Below are 24238 nucleotides of genomic sequence, written 5' to 3'. Positions count from 1 at the left end.
AAATGCTGACCTCCCGATAGTGCTCGAAAGGTTTATTTGCGAATGCACAAAGGTGATGTCACCAAAACCAGAATGAGTAAGGCCAGTGTCAACGAGTAAACTAAGATAAATTGACCTCGACTCTGCTTTAGTAAGTGTTGTGGTGACAGTGGTGCAATGACTGTGTTTGCGCAAGTTACCACAATGCCCAACAATATGACTCGGGGATTTCGCTTTCCTTCCTTTTTCATGTCATCTCTCATGGCTAGTGTATCGCTGCCTTCAGTGCAAATACCATTAGTGACACTCGCAAATGCGAAATCAAGGATTCTATCATCATTGATTTTTTTTTTAATGGAAAAGTTCCAGATAGAAAGAATAGTTCAGGATATACAAAGGATTTACAATCCCTTCCTGCTTGTTGTGTTGCCAGTAACTATCTCCAGTTATTAGTTCTATAAACCATGTTACCCTGCAATATTATTCTTGGGATACTCAAAGTTAATGGTGTTCTGCATTTCAAGTGTCCCATATTTGTAAACGCATGGGTTGTGGTTTAATAACAGGGTGTTATAGGAGTAATAGGACGTGCTTTAAGTACTCCCCCTAGTTTTGCAGTGTCAATAGATGCAGCCATATGTAAAATACACCCTTTTTAAGGAAAGGTTTCAAATTGGTTTGATTCTGACGTACATGCTGAGAGCAAAGGCAACTTGGCATCAAATCCAATTTTAACTAAGGCATTATTCCATATTTTACAAAATATGCATATCAAAATGCAAATTTACCAATGTGTCTGAAAAGATGTATGGTCATAAATGTTTAATCAACAAGGGTTTTCCTACCTGATGACTGGGTCCCACACGGATTTCTCCCTGGGTGCTATTCAGCCTCCTGCAAAAGACAATTATTACATGTAAAACAGAAGGAAGCAACCTAGAAAAAAGTAACTTGGTTTTATAGAATGCCTCATCTCATCTTTAGTACTTCCTGTATAAATTGCACAAGGCCAAGGTCCCGCAAATAGAAGTGAGATAAATAGCCAGTTAATTCATTTTTGCTGCTGTTGTTTGCAGGGAGTTTGCAGGGAGAATGTTGACCAGGACATCAGGAGAACTCTCCCATTCTTCTTGGAATTGTACCATGCAAGCAATAACATTCTTGCTCAAACCTGAAATACTGTATGTTACTACATAAGCCTAGGAGCAGGAGTAGGCCATTCAGCCCTTTGAGGGGATAGGCATTGGTTTAAGGTTTAATCTGAAAGGCGGCACAGCTGACAGCGCAGTATTCCCTCAGCGCCACATTATTCGGATGCTCAAGTGCCAGGGAGTGGGGCTTGAAAATAAGACGTTCAATTCTACTGGTTTATCAAGATGACCCAACTAAGCCAAGCCAACACGTATGATCATTGGCAAGTCTTGCTCAAAATTATCCATTCCTTAAGCACAATTTGCATGTTTCACATATATTTTCTGGCAAATACCTCCAGGAGATCCCTATAGTTACATTTATAAAGATCCTCATCGTGCTGTTATGTTGGTCAAAGCACCAAAACATTCCCCACCTTTTATCAAATAGTGTCATAGAATCCTGAGTGCCTTGTTGAACAGGAAGTTATAAAAAGAATAACAGCATAGTGCTTATGTTATACATACACTTAACTGAACTTCAGTACAGAAGATTTTAGGACATCGTACCTGCAGAAGTAAACTTTGCTCTCTATATCTTTATATATATGTGAATCTATTCAACTGTTTATACCAAGTCCAAGAATATATTACTTTATAATGATAGGAGTACATCTGACCATGCGACAATCTTCAATGTATGCATTTTTCTCAAATGGAAAGATGTTTTTTCAGGGTCACAAAGTCTAATCGTTATTCAGTGACTCAGATTAATCAATGAATTGGTTAGAAAATGCTGCAGACAATAATCTAATTGAACAGACCTGAAGGGTGAATAGCTTCATCCTGTACCCAAGTCCCTATTGGAATGTGCTTGCCAGTTTTAGGTTGCTTGTCCAACATGCAGGACAGAAGCATCTGATTAAGAATGTTTTGCATCAGTATTGGACTACGATCTATGATTATGATTTACTATGATTGCTAATACTTGCTTGCTTTCTGTTATAGCATCCTTTTTGACACATTTCCCCTTTCCATTTAATTATTAGTTACAATATTCTTCTTAAACTGATTTTCTTTCTTCAATTAATCTGGGAAAAACCAAATACATTCACTTTGGAACCAAATCGCGAGGGCTCCTTCAATAGTATCTTCCAAAACCCCTGACTTCTAACACCTAGAAGGACATGGGCATCAGATGCCTGGAAACACCACCACTTACAAGTTTCCCTCTAAGCAACACATCAATCCGACTTGTAACTACATCACCATTCCTTCATTGTCATTGGGTCAAATTCCTGGAACTGCCTTCCTAACAGCATTCTGGGTGTACCTGCACCACTGCAGCAGTTCAAGAAAGCAACCCACCACCCTCTCAAAGGTCAATTAGAGATGTGCAATGAGTGCTGGTCTAGCCAGCAGTGCCCGCATCCTACGATTGAATACATGTTTAAAAAATTACTCAGTCAAGCGTCTGGTTGAGAGTTAGCTAACATAGAAACATAGAAAACAGGAGCAGTAGCCATTCGGCTCTTCAAGTCTGCTCCATCATTCATTATGATCGTGGCTGATCGTCCAACTCATGTTTGCGCTTTTCCCCCATATCCTTTGATCCCTTTAGCCCCAAGAGCTACATCTAACTTCTTCTTGAAAACATACAATGTTTTGGCCTCAACTGTTTTCTGTGGTGGAGAATTTTTTTTTAAATTCATTCGTGGGACATGGGCGTCGCTGGCTGGCCAGCATTTATTGCCCATCCCTAGTTGCCCGAGGGCAGTTGAGAGTCAACCACATGGCTGTGGCTCTGGAGTCACATGTAGGCCAGACCGGGTAAAGACGGCAAATGTTGGCTCGAGGGGCCAAATGGCCTATTCCTGCTCCTAGTTCTTATTTCCTTCCTTAAAGGACAGTAGTGAACCAGATGGGTTTTTCTGCCGATCGACAATGGTTTCATGGTCACCAGTAGATTCTGAATTCCAGATTTTATTGAATTCAAATTCCACCATCTGCCGTGGCAGGTTTTGAACCCGGTTCCTAGCACATTAGCGGAGTTTCTGGATTAATAGTGGAGCGATAATACCAGTAGGCCATCACCTTCCCAATTCCACAGGCTCACCACTCTCTTGGTGAAGAAATTTCTCCTCATCTCAGTCCTAATGGATCGATTCTTGGCAAGAAAGGGGTTGATAAGTTATCAGGGGTAGGCTAGATGCATACTTGAGGTTACTAGCAGATCAAACATGATCTTATTAAATGGTGGAGCAGGCTCGAGGGGCTGTATATCCTAACCCTGCTCCTTGCTCTTCCTTTGAGGTGGAGTTCCTTTGTTTGCAAAGCACTTCATCTAGCTCCAGTGATGAAGCTTATTGCTATGACAAAAATAGAAAATGCTGGAAAATCTCAGCAGATCTCTCAGCATCTGTGAAGTGAGAACAGAGCTCACGTTTCGAGTCCGGATGACTCTTCAGCAGAGGTTTATTGCTATAAAGCCGCTCAGTAGGACTTGTAATCTTCCATTTGTGAACCGAGAAGCATTCAAAACACCTTTCAAAAATTTAAACTAAATATATAGAAACTTTAATCATTAGCAAAGAGGGCAATTCCAAAATGGCGAACATTATAAATCAGTAACCCTGTCCTGCATTTTGAAATGCAAGCATTTTAATATATTCTACTTGGAACCCCCTTTAGTACATCGTATGCCGGCCCTGGTTACAGGAAGCATATCAATTAAACATTTTTCAAAATGTAAAACCTGGATTCATTTAAATCAATTAAGTTCACCTTGCAAAATATTGAATCTAATTGAACAGGAGCAATATCAGAGTAATGGAGCAGAAAAGCTGCACAAACACATTTTGTTAGACGCTCCTTCTCTGTGCCAAAAACATTTGATTCAAGTCAAAGGTTGTAAATTAAGCTATTTACAGTGTAGGCAGGCCCGGAAAATAAAAGGGATATTAACATTAACTCGCTCATTACTCTCTGCGATCATATGAAAATGTCGCCATCTGGAGTTCCTACTATCTCCTTTTGTGGCTCAGTGTCAGATTTTGTTTGATAACGCTCCGATGAAGAACCCTGGGACATTTCACGATTTTGACAGCACTAAATCGCTGCAAGTTGTTGTTGCTGCTCCCTGCAGATCAGTCACAAAATCCAGTTGTTTTTTTTTTAAGCAATGAAAGAGTTAAAAATTGAACATACGCAGATATTCCTTAACCTCACAGTCTAACTTCATGAATCGCCTGGCTCTTTTTTTTTAAAACAAAAAAGGGAATCTGGAATGTCTCTGAATGTTAAAAAGCAGCAGGAAACTGGGCACAAAAAGTGGTTGATGCAACAAAGATGGTAACTATAGCAACACCAATTTAATTTTTTTTGGTTCCACAGCTGCAACGGATTAAAGAAAATGACAAGATGTTCGCATTGAAAGTGCACCGTTGCTATAGCTACACTGTAGATTTCGTGTTACAACAAGCCCAGCAGTGCCCAGAATTTCTAAGTCTGTGCTTGTGAACTAGTGCTTTGCTGGTATGGCTGCATTTAATTTTATTTTTATATAGGGTAGGTCCTTGAAGACTAGCTGTTGCCTTCATATGATTTGGAATGGTGCATCTGATTATTTTTCTGAATAAAAGATTCCATTTATATAAATAGATATATAGAAGCACACCCAAAATTTTCACTTTCCGCAACACCCTTTATTCGTAATAAACTAGAGACACAATGTAGCTTTCTTCAAAAATAAACTGCAATTTTCAAATAGCTTTTACAATGTGACTGGCTTTTCCTCAAAGTAACATCTTCAATTCTTTTTCAGGTAAAAGAAATAATCTTTTTGGCAGCATGGATGCATGATTTTCAGCACATTTAATGTACGACAGGATACTTTGTCGCAGACATGTTACTGCTCTGTGTGTGTGTGCACTTTTTCGAGAATCTCGCTCTAATTAGAAGCTTGCTAATTGTAAAGACGCTTGCATTAGTGGACAACCTCCTCGTGTTCAAGTATCTCAAAGTGTTTTGCATATAATGGATCACGCAGCCAAGTGACAGCTGTGTAAGCAAACCCAGCAGCCATTTTGGACCAGCAACGCACAACAAACAGCAATGAGATCAATGACCAATTAATCCTCTTTAATGGTGTGGGTTGAAAGATGAATGTTGATCAGTGCATCGGGAAAACTCCTTGGCCTTCTTCAATAGTTGCCACAACATTTTTAACAATCAAGGGGATGAGGATATTAATTTAATATCTTGTGCAATTGTTTTTTTTTTAAAAGTAGACATCAATTGCCAAATGTTAACAGCGGATTACCCCTTCCTCCACCCTCCCAGTTATTTGGCTAAACATCGATGCAGAAGTCTTTAGGATAGCCGGCAGCAGGAGAAAAGCCTTTCCATCCCTCATAGCTCTGCTTATGGGAAGAAAATAAAATTCATACTTGTTTTTTTCCAGCATCTCCAACCAATCACTCACTTGCTTCCCTGTTGCAGTTTGTCCTATTTTTAAAATAAAATGAGGGCAGCACGGTGGCACAGTGGTTAGCACTGCTGCCCCACAGTGCCAGGGACCCGGGTTCAATTCCAGCCTCGGGTTACTGTCTGTGTGGAGTTTGCACATCCTCCCCGTGTCTGCGTGGGTTTCCTCTGAGCGCTCCAGTTTCTTCCCACAGTCCAAAGATGTGCGGGTTAGGTTGATTGGCCATGCTAAATTGATCCTAGTGTCAGGGGATTAGCAGGGTAAATATTACGGGAATAGGGCTTGGGTTCTATTTTGGTCGTTGCAGACTCAATGGGCTGAATGGCCTCCTTCTGTACTGTAGGGGTCCAATGCTTCTATGACATATATTAAAGGTAAATACATGTGGCATAAGGAGAACAGAAGAAACAGAAGGAGGGACAAGTATTTTGGGGTAAAGGCAGAGAATACTGCAGATGCTGGAAAATGAAACAAAAATAGAAAATGCTGGAAAATCTCAGCAGGTCTGACCGCATCTGTGGGGCGAGAGTAGAGCCAACGTTTCAAATTTGGATGACCCTTCACCAGAGCTGAAGAAGTATATTGGGGCATTGGTTAGGATAAAGTTTCGGACTGCATCCTTACTTGCCTTCCAATTTCTAATTCTGCGTATTGCTGTCTTTTGTTGCATTAAAATATTTTTCATTGAAGATTTTTGTCCATTTTTAGAAACAATATAACAAACCCTCAAGGATTGGTACAGTGCAGCATTATCATTTTTTAACATATACATACAGAAAGAGACAAGAGTGCCAATGTAGTTGGTTCAGATTATTCATTACAAATGACGCCTCCAAAGATACAAACAATAAAAGGATGTTTCAGAAATTGGGGGAAAACAGGATAAAGCCACGAGAACATGGACTAATGGTGCACGTTCTCGGTTACAGGATACTAGAGACTGAGCCACATAACTTAGATTCCAGGATTTTCAAAGTAGCCATTGCGTATTTAGCGAAGGAGAACATAGGCTATCGACACAAGTATAGAAAGGGCTGATCAACCAAAGATTTTCTCATCACACTCAGGCACCCACCGAAGCATACTTCCCCCACGTCCAGCTATACAGGAACAGTGCCAGAAGACTGGAGGATAGCAAATGTTGTCCCCTTGTTCAAGAAGGGGAGTAAGGACAACCCAGGTAATTATAGACCGGTGAGCCTTACTTCTGTTGTGGGCAAAGTATTGGAAAGGATTATAAGAGATAGGATTTATAATCACCTAGAAAGGAATAATTTGATTAGGGATAGTCAGCACGGTTTTGTGAAGGGTAGGTCGAGCCTCACAAACCTTATTGAGTTCTTTGAGAAGGTGACCAAAGAGGTGGATGAGGGTAAAGCGGTTGATGTGGTGTATATGGATTTCAGCAAAGCATTTGATAAAGTTCCCCATGGTACGTTTTTGCAGAAAATACGGACACATGGGATTGAGGGTGATTTAGTGGTTTGGATCAGGAATTGGCTAGCTGTAAGAAAACAAAGGATGGTGGTTGATGGGAAATAATCATCCTGGAGTTCAGTTACTAGTGGTGTACCGCAAGGATCTGTTTTGGGGCCACTGCTGTTTGTCAGTTTTATTAATGATTTGGATGAGGGCGTGGAAGGATGGATTAGTAAATTTGCGGATGACACTAAAGTCGGTGGAGTTGTAGACAGTGCGGAGGGAAGTGGCAGGTTACAGAGGGACATAGATAAGCTGCAGAGCTGGGCTGAGAGGTGGCAAATGGAATTTAATGCGGAAAAGTGTGAGGTGATTCACTTTGGAAGGAGTAACAGGAATACAGAGTACTGGGCTAATGGTAAGATACTTGGTAGTGTGGATGAACAGAGGGATCTGGGTGTCCATGTGCATAGATCCCTGAAAGTTGGCACCCAGGTTGATAGGGTTGTTAAGAAGGCATACGGTGTGTTAGCTTTTATTGGTAGAGGGATTGAGTTTCGGAGCCAGGAGGTCATGCTGCAACTGTACAAAACTCTGGTGCGGCGGATTTGGAGTATTGCGTACAGTTCTGGTCGCCGTATTATAGGAAAGATGTGGAAGTGTTGGAAAGGGTGCAGAGGAGATTTACCAGGATGTTGCCTGGTATGGTGGGAAAATCGTATGAGGAAAGGCTGAGGGCTTGAGGTTGTTTTCGTTAGAGAGAAGAAGGTTAAGAGGAGACTTAATGGAGGCATACAAGATGATCAGAGGATTAGATAGGGTGGATAGTGAGAGCCTTTTTCCTCGGATGGTGATGGCTAGCACGAGGGGACATAGCTTTAAATTGAGGGGTGAGAGATATAGGATAGATGTTAGAGGTAGGTTCTTTACTCAGAGAGTAGTAAGGACGTGGAATGCCCTGCCTGCAGCAGTGGTGGACTCGTCAACATTGAGAGCGTTCAAGTGGTTATTGGATAAACATATGGATGATATTGGAATAGTGTAGATTAAAGGGGCTTTAGATTGGTACCACTGGTCGGCGCAACATCGAGGGCCGAAGGGCCTGTACTGCGCTGTAATGTTCTATGTTCTATATCAGGGGGGCCATTGATGCAAAATAATGTCTTTTTCCAGGATATGTTCTTTGTCTACACCTTTACAGGAGTCCATCAGGGATTTGCTGACTCCGAAATAACACAGAAACAAACTATGCAACAACAATAGTTCCGAGGAGGTTTTCCTCACCAGCTATGAGGATTCATTGGACCATCCCCACAACCTCTACACCAAACCACCCATCCCCTCCCTGCAATGGCACAACTCATATTAGCCATGACAAGAATAAAGGATACCACATAGTACATATCAGCACTATAAATCCAAAGATAAGATATATACCACACAGCCCTGATGTGATACAACCCACCCACTGGGCTCCCCAACACTCTCAAACTCTTTAAGGATACTATCCACTAGGATTCAATTTTGACAGAGGATCAGGAGCAATGCAGTTAGTCCCCTGTGCCACCTTGTACCCCTGGCATAACAGGGTATAGTAGGATCAGGCTAATCTTAAGCTTGGAGCAAATAAAGGAACATGCTGAGGGATGCATTCCATTAAAGTTTTTTTTTAAGTTCATTTATTAGTCATAAGTAAGTCTTACATTAACACTCCAATGAAGTTACTGTGAAATTCGCCGAGTCACCACACTCCAGGTCAATGCACCTAACCAGCACGTCTTTCGGACTGTGGGAGGAAACGGGAGCACCTGGAGAACATGCAAACCCCACAGACAGTGACCCAAGCCGAGAATCGAACCGGGTCCCTGGTGCTGTGAGGCGACAGTGCTAGCCACTGTGCCACCGTGCTGCCCTATTATAAACAAAGGATAACAGGCAAAATTCATCTCAGTGCTCATATACTGCATCACCTCTGTAAATATGATAAATTACATCACAAAATCAAAAAAGGAGCGTAAAGACAATGGGTAAAAGTCCAGGATTTGTGATGAACTGCATAAATATGACATAAATATGGTAGCTCTGACATCCATCATTATGAAGTGCTTTGAAAGATTAGTCATGGCAGGAATCAGTTCCAGCCTCCCGGATTACCTGGATCCACTACAGTTTGCCTACCGGCGCAACAGGTCCACAGCAGACGCCACTCCCCTGGCCCTGTACTCAACCCTGGAACACCTAGATAATAAGGACACCTATGTCAGACTCCTATTTATTGACTACAGCTCAGCCTTCAACATTTTTATTCCCACGAAACTCATCTCCAAACTCCATGGCCTGGGCCTCGGCACCTCCCTCTGCGACTGGATTCTGAACTTCCTAACTCACAGACCACAATCAGTAAGGATAGGCAACAACACCTCCTTCACGATCATCCTCAACACCGGTGCCCCACAAGGCTGTGTTCTCAGCCCCCTACTATATTCCTTATACACCTATGACTGAGTGGCCAAATTCCCCTCCAATTCGATTTTCAAGTTTGCTGTCGACACCACCGTAGTGGGTCGGATCTCAAACAATGACGAGACAGAGTACAGAAATGAGATAGAGAATCTGGTGAACTGGTGCGGCAACAATAATCTCTCCCTCGATGTCAACAAAACAAACGAGATTGTCATCAACTTCAGGAAGCGTAAAGAAGAACATGCCCTGTCTACATCAATGGGAGTCATGATGTGGAGATGCCGGCGTTGGACTGGGGTAAACACAGTAAGAAGTTTAACAACACCAGGTTAAAGTCCAACAGGTTTATTTGGTAGCAAAAGCCACACAAGCTTTCGAGGCTCTAAGCCCCTTCTTCAGGTGAGTGGGAATTCTGTTCACAAACAGAACTTATAAAGACACAGACTCAATTTACATGAATAATGGTTGGAATGCGAATACTTACAACTAATCCAGTCTTTAAGAAACAAAACAATGGGAGTGGAGAGAGCATCAAGACAGGCTAAAAAGATGTGTATTGTCTCCAGACAAGACAGCCAGTGAAACTCTGCAGGTCCACGCAACTGTGGGAGTTACAAATAGTGTGACATAAACCCAATATCCCGGTTGAGGCCGTCCTTGTGTGTGCGGAACTTGGCTATCAGTTTCTGCTCAGCGACTCTGCGCTGTCGTGTGTCGCGAAAGCCGCCTTGGAGAACGCTTACCCGAATATCAGAGGCCGAATGCCCGTGACCGCTGAAGTGCTCCCCAACAGGAAGAGAACAGTCTTGCCTGGTGATTGTCGAGCGTCGATTGTCGATCATCAATGGGGACAAAGTAGAAAGGGTCGAGAGCTTCAAGTTTTTAGGTGTCCAGATCATCAACAACCTATGCTGGTCCCCCCATAGAAACATAGAAACCCTACAGTGCAGAAGGAGGCCATTCGGCCCATCGAGTCTGCACCGACCACAATCCCACCCAGGCCCTACCCCCACATATTTACCCGCTAATCCCTCTAACCTACGCATCTCAGGACTCTAAGGGGCAATTTTTAACCTGGCCAATCAACCTAACCTGCACATCTTTGGACTGTGGGAGGAAACCGGAGCACCCGGAGGAAACCCACGCAGACACGAGGAGAATGTGCAAACTCCACACAGACAGTGACCCGAGCCGGGAATCGAACCCAGGACCCTGGAGCTGTGAAGCAGCAGTGCTAACCACTGTGCTACCGTGCCGACACTATAGTTAAGAAAGCCCACCAACGCCTCTACTTTCTCAGAAGACTAAGGAAATTTGGCATGTCAGCTACGACGCTCACCAACTTTAACAGATGCGCCATAGAAAGCATTTTTTCTGGTTGTATCACAGTTTGATATGGCTCCTGCTCTGCCCAAGACCGCAAGGAACTACAAAAAGTCGTGAATGTAGCCCAATCCGTCACGCAAACCAGCCATTGACTCTGTCTACGCTTCCCGCTGCCTCAGCAAAGCAGCCAGCATAACTAAGGACCCCACGTACCCCGGACATTCTCTCTCCCACCTTCTTCCTTTGGGAAAAAGATACAAAAGTCTGAGGTCACGTACCAACCGACTCAAGAACAGCTTCTTCCCTGCTGCTGTCAGACTTTTGAATGGACTTACCTTGGATTAAGTTGATCGTTCTCTACACCCTAGCTATGACTGTAACATTACATTCTGCACTCTCTGGTCTTCTTCTCTATGAACAGTATGTTTTGTCTGCATAGCGCAAGAAACAATACTTTTCAATGTATGTTAATACATATGACAATAATAAATCAAATTATTGCCATCCACAGTTTCGCGAGGCCAAAGCCTTAATAGGATTGTTGATAAGCCTGAAGGAGCCATCAGATGTCACCCTGAGGGTAGAAGGCTAGAGCAGGGCAAACCGCGTTCAGATAGCCTTCAGACACTTTCCAGGTTCTGCGACCAAAACCTCTGCAACCAAAGCTGTGGAAACGCATGATTACTGGCCGGGGGGGGGGGGGGGGGCAGGCCTCAAAAGCAGGACACAACATGCCCCTTCAAGATTAATACACCCAGCTTTCACGTTGAGATTAAGAAAATATGGTAGCCGGTTCTCAAAACAATTAGCTAGGCGCTCGCCCTTAGCTCCTTCTGAAAAGTCAGTTACACGGACACTTCCCCTCTGGCCCTGGCTCTCCAGATTGGTCAGGATATCTGACATACCACTGAGCTGATTTTCCAAGGATTGAAAGCTGGTTTCAACGGAGAGAGCTGCATTCTCGACAATGAGGATTCTTTCCTCTGCTTCATCAAGCTTCTTATCGATACTCTGCAGTTCAGCAATATGAGCACTGCAATTCTGTGCCAAAGAGCTGAGTTTGTTGTCTATAACTTTAACCATATTGGCAGTCATCATCCACAATGCCTTCCACATTGCTAGGGTGAGAGCCCGCTCACTGACCAAATCGCCATATTGAGGGCTTGGCTCCACCCCGGCTGCCTCCAACTGCTTCTTTCCATCGAGGATTATCATAACTTTACTCAGCACTTTGTCCCAGTAACCGTAACCAGAAATCTTCCAGGGAAATAGTATGGAGGTTTCACCCCAAGATTAGGTATGAGATGTGCATCAGGATAAATGAAAGGATTAAATGATGAGTAGCACCAGAGCTCATAGAAACTCAACAGTTGCCACACTCACATCACATGACAATGCCCCGCTTCCATTTCTAGCTTTCTTGTCTGCCTTCCATACACTGCCTCTCAGATAATTCTTGTAGTTATCTCCGTATTTCTCCTTCTCCCTTTCTTTTCTATCTATCTCCTTTCAGTATCCCTCTCTCTCATATTTACCACTTTAATTAAGTATCTGGGTCAGGTAAAGATGTCTATTTGGGATGTGCCCAAACATGAATATGCATGGGTGTGAGCAAATGAGGTTAGGGACACATCGATGTGCTATGGCTAACTGTTGTTAATAATTTTGAGGTGGCGCACAGGATGAATTAAGACCGACGGGTCAAATCTTTTGCTGTTAGTGATCATGTTCCTTCTGCATTAATTCTTAGGAGGCACCAAGCTGACCTGAGAGAAGAAATGAAGTAGAGTTAGAATACTTGGATAGATGGGAGGGATGAAACAAGGTGCTTGGTTGCGGCCTCAGTGGAAGGAACAAATGGTTCATAAGCACTTTGAAGAACCCTGGGAAGGTCTTAGAGATTGATGCTGACAGGAAGCAAAGCAGAAATTGGATACATTAGGATAAAAGAGGTGAATGGGTGGAGTAGAAATTAAGATTATTAGTGACAGATGACAATGGATTGAATTTACTTTTCAAATGATCTGCAATATTGGAAGCTGTTTGTGAAATTCTACACCCACATACACACAAAAAAAGCTCAGAAATAAATGAAGGAAAGAAACTGAGTGTGGCAGAGAGGCAGACACAAATACTTTAGTAGAAAAAGAGAGTGGAGGGAGAGGAAAATCATTGAATCCCCACAGTGCAGGAGGAGGTCATTTGGCCCACTGAGTCTGCACTGATGCTTTGACAAGAGTATCTTACCCAGGTCCTATCCCCGTAACTCCACATATTTATCACCGCTGATCCATCTAACCTACACATCTTGGGACACTAAGGGGCAATTTATCACGCCAACGCACCCAACCTGCACGTCTTTGAACTTTGGGAGGAAACCGGAGCACCTGGAGGAAACCCACGCAGACACGGGAAGAATGTCTGTGTGGAGTTTGCACAGTCTCCCAAGGCTGGAACCGAACCCAGGTCCCTGGCATGGTGAAGCAGCAGTGCTAACCACTGTGCCACCCAGATATGTAGACTATGCAATAAAAGCAAAAGAACGAACATGCATGAGACAGAACGAAATAAGGCATTTAAATCCATGATGTTTTTTGGAGACAGAAAGGGGAAGCAAATATTGCACTACATATAGCCCCAAATGAAGGAATGGCAAAGCAGAATAGTCAGATATCTGTGCAAAGTTTGCTTTCGGTTACCCTGTACAGCACAATCCAGTAACCAATGCTATTGTTAATGAGGGTTCTTCTGCATGTTGCTCGATGATTTTTATGATGCTTCCTCCTCATTAGTCTTACAGATTTACTCTATACCTTGTTCGCTTTTCCAGTTGAGGAGGTGAGAATAGTGCTTTCGCAGGTCATTTAGGTGATTCAAGTGGAGCAGGCTGAACAATCAGCTTTCCGATCTCATTTTGACACCAAAAAAAAGTCATTACTTCTTCTTTCTGTAATGGTTCCAATTACCTGTCAAGTGGCCGAGTCAACACTTGAAAAATGTGCCCAATTACATCATGGAAGTTCAAGTATTGAGGAGCCACTGAGCTACAATTCATGACCTACTGAAATTAACTCCTCAAATATCTTAGGACACAAGCACAATCCATCTCTCCTCTCTTCTCTCCCCCACGCATACCCTCCCCACAACCAACCTAAGAAAAAGTAACTCACAAAAGGTTTATTACACTCAACACCATTACGCCCTGGCTGTAAACTTCTCTTCAATCGTCTAATGTAAAAGTATAAGAAGAAGTCTCACAACACCAGTTAAAGTCCAACAGGTTTATTTGGAATCACTAGCTTTCGGAGCACTGCTCCTTCCTCAGGTGAGTCACCTGATGAAGGAGCAGTGCTCCAAAAGCTCGTGATTCCAAATAAACCTGTTGGACTTTAACCTGGTGTTGTGAGACTTCTTACTGTGCCCACCCCAGACCAACAGCTGCATCTCCACATCACAAAAGTATAAAACAACAAAAAAATCTCAGTTTGCTCATCTTCACCCTCACTTGAATGCTTACAGCACAGGAGGCCATTCAGCTCTGACGAAGGGTCATCTAGACTCGAAACGTTGGCTCCATTCTCTCTCCACAGATGCTGTCAGACCTGCTGAGATTTTCCAGCATTTTTTGTTTTTGTTTCCGATTCCAGCATCTGCAGTATTTTGCCTTTATCTTCAGGCCATTCGGTCTGTCGAGTCTTGTGCCAGCTCACTGCAAGAGCGGTGTCCAGCTCCGACGCCCTTTTCCATTTTCTTTCAGCTGCTTATCCAATTGCCCCTTTGAAAACTATTATTGAAATTGCCTCCAGCACCCTCTCGGGCTGTGCATTCCAGATTATATCCACAGTCGGTGTAAAACTTTTCTTCGTGCTGCCTTTGGTTCTTTTTGTCAATCAGCTTAAATCGGCATCCTCTGGTTTTTGACCCTTCTGCGAACGGGAACAAGCCCTTTCCATCTGCTCTGTCTGGACCCCTCATGATTTTGAGCACCTCTAACAAATCTCCTCCCAACCTTCTCTTTACTTCTCAAAGGACAACAACCCCAGCTTCTCCTATCTATCCATGTAAACAATGTTCCTCATTCCTGGTACCATTCCTGTAAATCCTTTCCGCATTCGTTGTAAAACCTTCACATCTTTCCGAAAGTGCCAAGAATTGGACACGATGCTCCAGTTGTGGCCAAAGGTTCAACGTAACTTTCCTGCTTTAGTACTCTTTTGTCTCTATTTAAAGAATCCACAACCCCATATCGCTTTTCATTAAACTTCAGAAAGTGTAAAGGAGAACATGCCCCTGTCTACATTAATGGGGAAGAAGTAGAAAGGGTCGAGAGCTTCAAGTTTTTAGGTGTCCAGATCACCAACCTGTCCTGGTCCCTCCCACCATGCTGACACTATAGTTAAGAAAGCCCACCAACGCCTCTACTTTCTCAGAAGACTGGGGAAATTGGGCATGTCAGCTATGACTCTCACCAACTTGTACAGATGCACCATAGAAAGCATTCTTTCTGGTTGTATCACAGCTTGGTATGGCTCCTGCTCTGCCCAAGACCGCAAGGAACTACAAAAGGTTGTGAATGTAGCCCAATCCATCACGCAAACCAGCCTCCCATCCATTGACTCTCTCTACACTTCCCACTGCCTCGGCAAAGCAGCCAGCATAATTAAGGACCCCACGCACCCCGGACATTCTCTCTTCCACCTTCGGGAAAAAGATACAAAAGTCTGAGGTCACGTACCAACCAATTCAAGAAGAGCTTCTACCCTGCTGCTGTCAGACTTTTGAATGGACTTACCTCGCACTAAGTTGATCTTTCTCTACATCTTAGCTATGACTGTAACACTACATTCTGCACTCTCTCGTTTCCTTCTCTATGAATGGTCTGTTTTGTCTGTATAGCACGCAAGAAACAATACTTTTCACGGTATGTTAATACATGTGACAATAATAAATCAAATCAAATCAAAATCTACTTTTTCAGCCTGTTCGGTGACCATCAACAATTTGTGCACATAGACCTTTGACCTCAAAAGAGAAAATGCTGGAAAATCTCAGCAGGTCTGGCAGCACCTGTAAGGAGAGAAAAGAGCTGACGTTTCGAGTCCAGACGACCCTTTATCAAAGAAGACCTTAGACCTTTGATCTCTCTGCTCCTGCACCTTTAAAATTGCATGGCTATTTTATATGGTGTCTCCTTGATCTTTCTACCAAAATGCATAACTTGGCGGCACATTGGTTAGCACTGCTCCCTCAGAGCGCCAGGGACCTGGGGTTTGATTCCAGGCTTGGGTGACTGTGTGGAGTTTGCACATTCTCCCCGTGTCTGCTTGGATTTTCTCTGGGTGCTCCAGTTTCCTCCCACAGTCCGAAAGACGTGCTGGTTAGGTTACTGGCCATGATAAAAGCATTGGGTTATGAGGATAGGGTGGAGGGGATGACCTGCTCTTTCAGATTCAGTGCAGGCTTGATGGGCCGAATGGCCTCTTTCTGCACTGTAGGGATTCTATGGCACTTCTCCATGATAAATTTCATCCGCCATGCGGCCATCCATTCCATCAGTCTATGTCCATTTGAGGTCTGTAAGTCATAATACTTCAAATTTTGAAATTGTGGCCTGAACAGTCAAGTTTGTCATTAATAGGTGTCAATAAAGGCAGTGTTCCGAGTACCAACCCCGGGAACCGCAGTACATACCTTCCACGAGTCTGAAACACAACTGTTCATCACTGTTCTTCATTTCCTATCTCTCAGCCAACTTCATATCCATTTATTAACTTATTTCATGAGCTTCAGATTTGCTGGCAAGCCTGTTATGTGGCACTTTATCAAATGCCTTTCAAAAGTTCACATGCACCACATCAACCACACTACCCTCATCAAAAATCTTTTTTTTGGCTTTACTTGGTCAGTGTAGCTTTTACAATGAAATTAAAGCAAAAAATTAGAGTTTCACAGGCATCGGGTGCATTTTGAGACACAATCAACAATATTACCTTATGAAATGAAGTAAATGGGCAGAATTCTCCCAAGCCCCTGGCATGGATTCATTGGTGCCTGCCATGACTGGTTGGAAAACCTGCTGGAGGCCTGCATGAAACTACATCCCGCTGATGGGGGGTCGGACCTTCATCTACATCCCATGTCAGATTCTCCATGATACCGTTGGGGAACATGTTTGGAACAAAGTGGGATGCAAACGTCGGGAACAATGTCTGGGGCTGACTCTGGAGGTCAGGATGAAGGCCACCCTCAACTCTGGACCCTGGAACCACAGCACTGGGTTGGGGGAGCATAGTAAGAAGTCTCACAACACCAGGTTAAAGTCCAACAGCTTGGGGGAGCATATGCAGGTGGACCTTCCAAATTCAGTGTCTTGGATGGGGTCCAACTCCCAGCCTCAGAATGTTCCTAGCAATCCATTTCATTTTGGGAGGCTCATCTTCTTTCTTCAAGAGTGGGTCAGTGTTGTTGGGTGCATTCTCAATATGGTGCCTGGACACAGAGGCAGACCATGTGCCATCAGGGCTGCCCTGCCACAGGATACAGCCTGAAACACCTGGGTGCTTAATTAATGAGGTCGGGGCTTGAAGATTTGGCATGTTTACTCCCCAGCCTCTGCAATGGGAAACACTCTGTTCCTGTCCCGCCATGGGACTTAGTCCCAAAACGGGAGAATTCCAACTAATGTCTCAATGATCACAGCACCATTTTACTCAAACTTTGACTTGCATAATTTCAATTATCTGAGCTTGAATGTTTAGAAAATACGCTGTAACCCCAGCCATACGGTTGAGGATTCTGGGTCTGTACTCATTGGGAGTTTAGAAGGATGAGGGGGGATCTTATTGAAACTTACAGGATACTGCGAGGCCTGGATAGAGTGGGTGTGGAGAGGATGTTTCCACTAGTAAGAAAAACTAGAACCAGAGGGCACAACCTCAAGCCATAGGGACGAGCCTTCAAAACAGAGATGAGGAGGAATTTCTTCAGCCAGAGAGTGGTGAATCTGTGGAACTCTTTGCTGCAGAAGGCTGTGAAGGCCAGGTCATTGAGTGTTTTTAAGACAGAGATAGATAGGTTCTTGATTAATAACGGGATCAGGGGTTATGGGGAAAAGGCAGGAGAATGGGGATGAGAAAAATATCAGCCATGATTGAATGGCGGAGCAGAATCGATGGGCCGAGTGGTCTAATTCTGCTCCTATGTCTTACGGTCTTATCTATTTCCATCTGTACCATCCTCAAACAGGTTCTGAAAGAATAAAATCTAAAAATAAAAATTCAATTTCACATATTGATATGTACACAGCTGCAATTTCATTCAGATGGTACAATCAAGGTTGGCTGCATGCTTGAAAGAAGATAGTTTTATCTTGAAAAATGTTGTTGCAGTCTACAATATGAAGAAGTTTGATAGCGCTTAGTTGTCTGTGCTATTCTCTAGTTTCACTTCTTGGTTCATGTCATCTGAATGCTATATTAGGTGCAGGAAGGCTTCTTCATTGCTCGGTATGCCAGTGCGTTGTTAGTGTGACTCTGGGAGATAGAAAGGGGGGGATGATCCCAGCTTGCATTGAATTCACTGATTTTAGGATTCTTCCTGCTCTTATCATCATTCAGTGAAGACAGCTAGGAAGTACTGGTCAGCTGAAGGTATATTGGGTCCCACACTGTCAAACAATCTCCCAACACAAACATAGCACCTTTTGGTAGTAAAATATCCCAAATTATTTCCCTGGAGCGTCATCAAACAAAATTTAAATGATTCCAGTTTCACTTTTGTAAAAGGTTGGAATAGCCTAAAGTTGAAGAGGCTTACGTAACAAAATTTCACCAAGGAGATTTGCGTTTTTCACAAAACAAGCATCATAGAAACCATTCTTTCTGGTTGTATCACAGCTTGGTATGGCTCCTGCTCTGCCCAAGACCGCAAGAAACTACAAAGAGTCGTGAATGTAGCACAATCCATCACGCAAACCAGCCTCCCATCCACTGACTCTGTCTACCCGCTGCCTCGGAAAAGCAGCCAGCATAATTAAGGACCCACGCATCCCAGACATTCTCTCTTCCACCTTCTTCCATTGGCAAAAAGATACAAAAGTCTGAGGTCACATACCAACCGACTCAAGAACAGCTTCTTCCCTGCTGCTGTCAGACTTTTGAATGGACTTACCTCGCACTAGGTTGATCTTTCTCTACACCTTAGCTATGACTGGAACACTACATTCTGCACTCTCTCGTTGCCTTCTCTATGAACGGTATGCTTTGCCTATATAGCGCGCAAGAAACAATAGTTTTCACTGTGTACTAATACATGTGACAATAATAAATCAAATCAAGTAGTAAAGGAATAAAAAAGTAGAAGTATCTTAAAGTTAGAGATTTCAATTCTAGAGTTACGTATCAATTCAAAGATTAAGCATCTTCATTCACAGACCAAGTTTATTATACACATATATGCAAGTTAAATTTATTATGAAATGCTGATGTCATTGAAGTCTAAGAGTGGTTGTTACAGTACTGATTCAGAACCACACACTAGTTTGATACTTTCACAGAGACACAACTTCATGCCTGCAGCTTCACACATGTGCGTTCTGCTTAGCTGACAGCAAATTGTTGAATGATTTAAGGGCATGGACAGGAATGGCCACTGTTGCAGCATTAAAAGAATCTCTGCCTTGTTTATACAGTGTCCAGGACACCGCATCGGAGTCTTACGCAATGCGGTGAAGAGCCCAAGCAGTGTGAGATGGGCTCCCTGAGGAGGTTTTGCACAGCAGCGCTCGACAGCAGACTCCAGAATTACTGCAAAATAGAAATAACATTGCAGAAACACAAAAGTGGCAGCGTAACTGCACCCAGAAGATGCTTATAGCACAAACCTCATATTTTCTTTAACATTGAAAACAATTAACGATATTACTGATATGGGACACCAGTTTCCACAGAATTCTTATGAGGTGCACAATTTTGAAATTACCTATTGCTTGTGCAGGTTCATGCAGGTCACTTGTATAACTTGCCATTCGGTCTATAGAGGTCTCTTGCACATTGTACAATTGGTAGTGTGCATGTATACAGCATTTTTCACATCTTCAGAAGATCCCAAAATGCTTCACCAATCAATGAGCTGCTTTTGAAGAATCAGGATCATGATGTTGGCAAACGCAGCATTGAATCTGCACACATCCATCTCAGCTGGCAGAAGAGGCCACTGCTTTTTGTTAAAGTTTGTTTATTAGTGTCACAAGTAGGGTTACATTAACACTGCAATGAAGTTACTGTGAAAATCCCGTCATCACCACACTCCGGCACCTGTTTGAGTACACTGAGGGAGAATTTAGCACGGCCAATGCATCTAACCTACATACCTTTCGGACTGCAGGAGGAAACCGGAGCACCCGAAGGAAACTCACGCAGACACAGGTAGAACGTGCAGACTCTACACAGACGGTGACCCAAGCCAGGAATCGAACCTGGGTCCCTAGCACTGTGCCGCCCACATTTAAATAAGTTATGTTTTTTTTTAGTTATGTTTTTTTTATTCATTCACGGGACCTGAACAACCCTGGCTAGGCCAGCATTTATTGCCTATACCTAACTGCCCTTGAGAAGGTGTTGGTGAGCCATCTTCTCAAGCCTGAACAGAGTTACATATTTTGGACTCTGGGTTGATTTTAAGGCTTCACATTAATAATTTATAAATGTTCCTATTGACTAAAGACACAATTACAGCTACAAAAAGGTCAACAGAAGGCGACACAGAGAGTCAATGTTCCAATGACTTGTGTAGTAAAGGCATCAGAATTTAATTCAGCGATTCTCTTCACTCATCACTTTTGGATTCCAAAAGTCATTCTGGGCAAAGGTGTCAGCTTAGAACCAAGTCCTTCTTAAAAAAGTCAGAGTGAAAGTTACCCCAGTAACTTACTTGCTGACTCAAGAACATAGGTTCCCCAAGGAGGTGAGAAGAAAACTAAAGAACACCTAGTCTCAGTTAGATCAGGCTACTTATTCTTCAAGTCATTGATGGCTCAAATCTCACCCTCAATATATCCCTTGGCTGTAACTATGACACCCCACTTGCCATTGCTCATCAGGGCTAAAGCCAACTAAAAACGGGTAGCATAGGGTAACCTCACCTGACTTCAAGCAATACAATTGACCAATTATATCCTTCTTTGGTCAGTGGAATGATTGGAAACGGAAAAACAAAATTGGTATGTGTAACACTGACGCAAAGGACACGCTAGAACATAAATGAAATTCAAACAGGTAGAATTAAGGAGTGATCGAAAGGAAGGAAAGGTTGGGAGGCAGAGGGGTTTGGGAAGGGGAATTCCAGAGCTTAGTTAGCTGAAGGCATGGCTGACAATGGTGGAGGAAAGAAGGGGGGAGGGGGGGGGGGGTGCACAATAGGCCAGATTGAGAATCAAATCTGGACTCTTCTTGCTTTGTAGATCTTAATGTTGGATGATGCCTGAACATAATTTTACAGTCAAAGTCCATTGAACTGGATTTGTTAGCTATGCACCCTCACTCGAATGGCTTAAGCAATTCCTCCAAGACACTTCTCCAAAGAGGTCATCAGAATTTACAAGGTAATTAGGAAAAAAAACAAAACCATCAGAAGAAAACAATAGGGTCTTAAATCAAAATGATTTCCAATCGTTTGTTTTTCTTAAAGGGAGTTAGAATGGTAAGTAACTAGGAAACTGAGAGAAAGTACAGCCATGCATTTGTTTGATTACCAAGACTAATAGGGCTTTAAAAAATAAAATAAAAATATTTACTCTGAAAAATTTATCATATGATGCTTTTACAAATTAGACTGTCATGTCAGTTGCATCAAACATTAATTTGGTTTAGGCTCAATTACAAAATATTGTAATTGAAAGCGTCATGTGTGATAACGGCACAGAAATATGTAGGTTTATGCAGTACAGCATGACTCTTATTCAAAACAATAAGCAAGCACACAAGCGTATTGTGCTGCATCAGCTAACCTCACAATGTAAAGCTCTGATCTACAATTTCATTAGTGAAGCAATTGTGATCTGCTCTATACAACTACCAGCATTTCACGAGTTAAGATGCAAGAAAAGGAACTCAGATCTTTTACACCGTTGCCATAATTACCAAGTCACCACAGAGAAATAAAATGAACAGAATAGCAGAATGTAAACCCCCACTTACACTAACAAAAAGAAAATCATTCTGCAATTCCATACAATAAAAAAATCAACACTTAATGCGTTCAGTCATTGAATATTGTGGCAATATTAAACAGACATAATCAAGGATTCTAACCCTCAAAACATCAGCCAAAGTTCCAGCCAAAAGCAACTCCTTGTCATTTGATTCCGGAGTTGAGAGGGTTGGCTTATGAGGAGAAACTGAGTAGACTGGGGCTATACTCATTGGAATTCAGAAGAATGAGAGGAGATCTTATAGAAACATACAAGATTATGAAGGGAATAGGATAGAAGCAGGGAAGTTGTTTCCACTGGCAGGTGAAACTAGAACTAGGGGGCATGGCCTCAAAATAAGGGAGAGCAGATTTAGGACTGAGTTGAGGAGGAACTTCTTCACCCAAAGGGCTGTGAATCTGTGGAATTCCCTGCCCAGTGAAGTAGTTGAGGCTACCTCATTGAACATTTTTAAGGCAAGGATAGAAACATTTTTGAACAGTAAAGGAATTAAGGGGTATGGTGAGCGGATGGGTAAGTGGAGCTGGGTCCACAAAAAGATCAGCCGTGAACCTATCTAATGGCAGAGCAGGCTCGACAGGCCAGATGGCCTACTCCTGCTCCTTGTTCTAATGTTCTTCTGTTCATTTAGTTACGCAACAGCCTTGCTGCACACAGCATTAATGCTTGCCCACTTGGCAAAGACACCAGAATATAATTTTTTAAACCACTGGATTATGTAATCCAATGCCACCTATACTTCATACACAGGCTATGTTTTCTACTGTTCCATTCTCATTTATTGAGACAATTTAATTGCACCACTCACTCTCATTAGAACTGACAGGCAAGGAAGCTCCACCCACCTTAGCAGACAGTAAACAGATTAGCATCTGCCAACTCTCTGCCCAGTTCTTCAGCAGGGAATTACTTCCTTCCTGAGTTGCATACCTGCCAGTACACGCCTGAACACCATCTAAGTGAATCCAGCTCTCGATGGCCGGTGCTACTTGACGTTTTACTGCAGCAGGTGATCACAGCTGCAAACCACAGTTTGCTTTTAGCAGACCTTCTATGGTGCAACAATTAGAACTCAACAATTGATTTCAGCATGCATGGACTCATGAGGGAGAATGGAAGAAAAAGCTTTCCAGTTCGCGCTCCTATCTGTTATCCCGCGACTCCTGATAGGGGCGACACGGTGGCACGGCGTTTAGCACTGCTGACTCACAGCACCAGAGGACAGGGTTCAATTCTTGGCTTGAGTCTGCACATTCTCCCCGTGTCTGTGTGGGTTTCCTCCGGATGTTCCAGTTTCCTCCCACAGTCCGAAAGACATGCTGGTTAGGTGCATTGGCCGTGCTAAATTGCCCCTCAGTGTCCCCGAACAGGCGCCGGAGTGTGGCGACTAGGGGGTATTCACAGTAACTTAATTGCAGTGTTAATATAAGCCTACTTGTGACACTAATAAATAAATGGTAAGTGCTCTTGTGGAAATTGGTTACAAGCAAGATCCAGATTGGCTGTGATATTTCCATGGTCAAATCACGCGGCAACATTAACCACCCACTTTCAAATGTTGAAATTACCATTCTTGTGTATGAACATTTGATATAGATGTGCTTTACTTTGTTGTTTCCTTGACAGAGTCAAGCATAACTAAGGCCTAGATTGTAATATGAGTGTAGTGCCTCTACCTCATTTCATCATGTGCTGATGTGTTGATAACTAATTGATAAACTGCTAAGATAAAGACAAAGATGCTGGAATCTGAAGTAGAAACAGAAAATGCTGGAACATCTCAGCAGGTCTGTGGAGAGAGAACAGAACCTATGTTTCGAGTCCGGACGACCTTTCATCAGAGCTCTTGGGAGTTTACAACAGTATTAGTTTGAAATTCAAGGGAGATACTTTGTGCAAAATATTTTAATGAAAGCCCCATACAAATAAAGTGCATGACACTGTTACCTCCAGAATCAGAAAGCTGTGGGTTCAAGATCCACCACTAGACCTGAGCATATAACTAAATTGTCATGCTGTAACAGTACCGAAGGAGTACTGTTATCATCAGGGATGACACTTTTCATGAGACATTAACACAAAGATCCATTGGCACAAGTTGAGCAGAGAGTTCTCCTCAAAACTGACCAACAATCTTTCCTCAAGCAACAGTGACTCATCTTGCTATTTATGAGATCTTGCTGCACAAAAACAATGGCTGCCTCATTTGCTTAAATAATAACTACA

General features: G+C 42.9%; 1 protein-coding gene across 6 annotated transcripts in view; it reads right to left on the bottom strand.

The window, feature by feature from the left end:
• rerea (arginine-glutamic acid dipeptide (RE) repeats a) overlaps positions 1 to 24238 on the bottom strand; it is a 554684-nt gene that overhangs the window by 221763 nt on the left and 308683 nt on the right. For all 6 annotated transcript variants that reach the window (XM_078238699.1, XM_078238702.1, XM_078238703.1 and 3 more), the window contains one exon: positions 825 to 873. In XM_078238699.1, the coding sequence (XP_078094825.1) occupies positions 825 to 873 (49 nt within the window). The remainder of the gene's footprint in view (positions 1 to 824; positions 874 to 24238) is intronic.

Source organism: Mustelus asterias, chromosome 22, assembly GCF_964213995.1.
Source record: "Mustelus asterias chromosome 22, sMusAst1.hap1.1, whole genome shotgun sequence".
NCBI classification, from domain to species: domain Eukaryota; kingdom Metazoa; phylum Chordata; class Chondrichthyes; order Carcharhiniformes; family Triakidae; genus Mustelus; species Mustelus asterias.
This window is presented reverse-complemented; position numbering and strand designations above follow the sequence as displayed.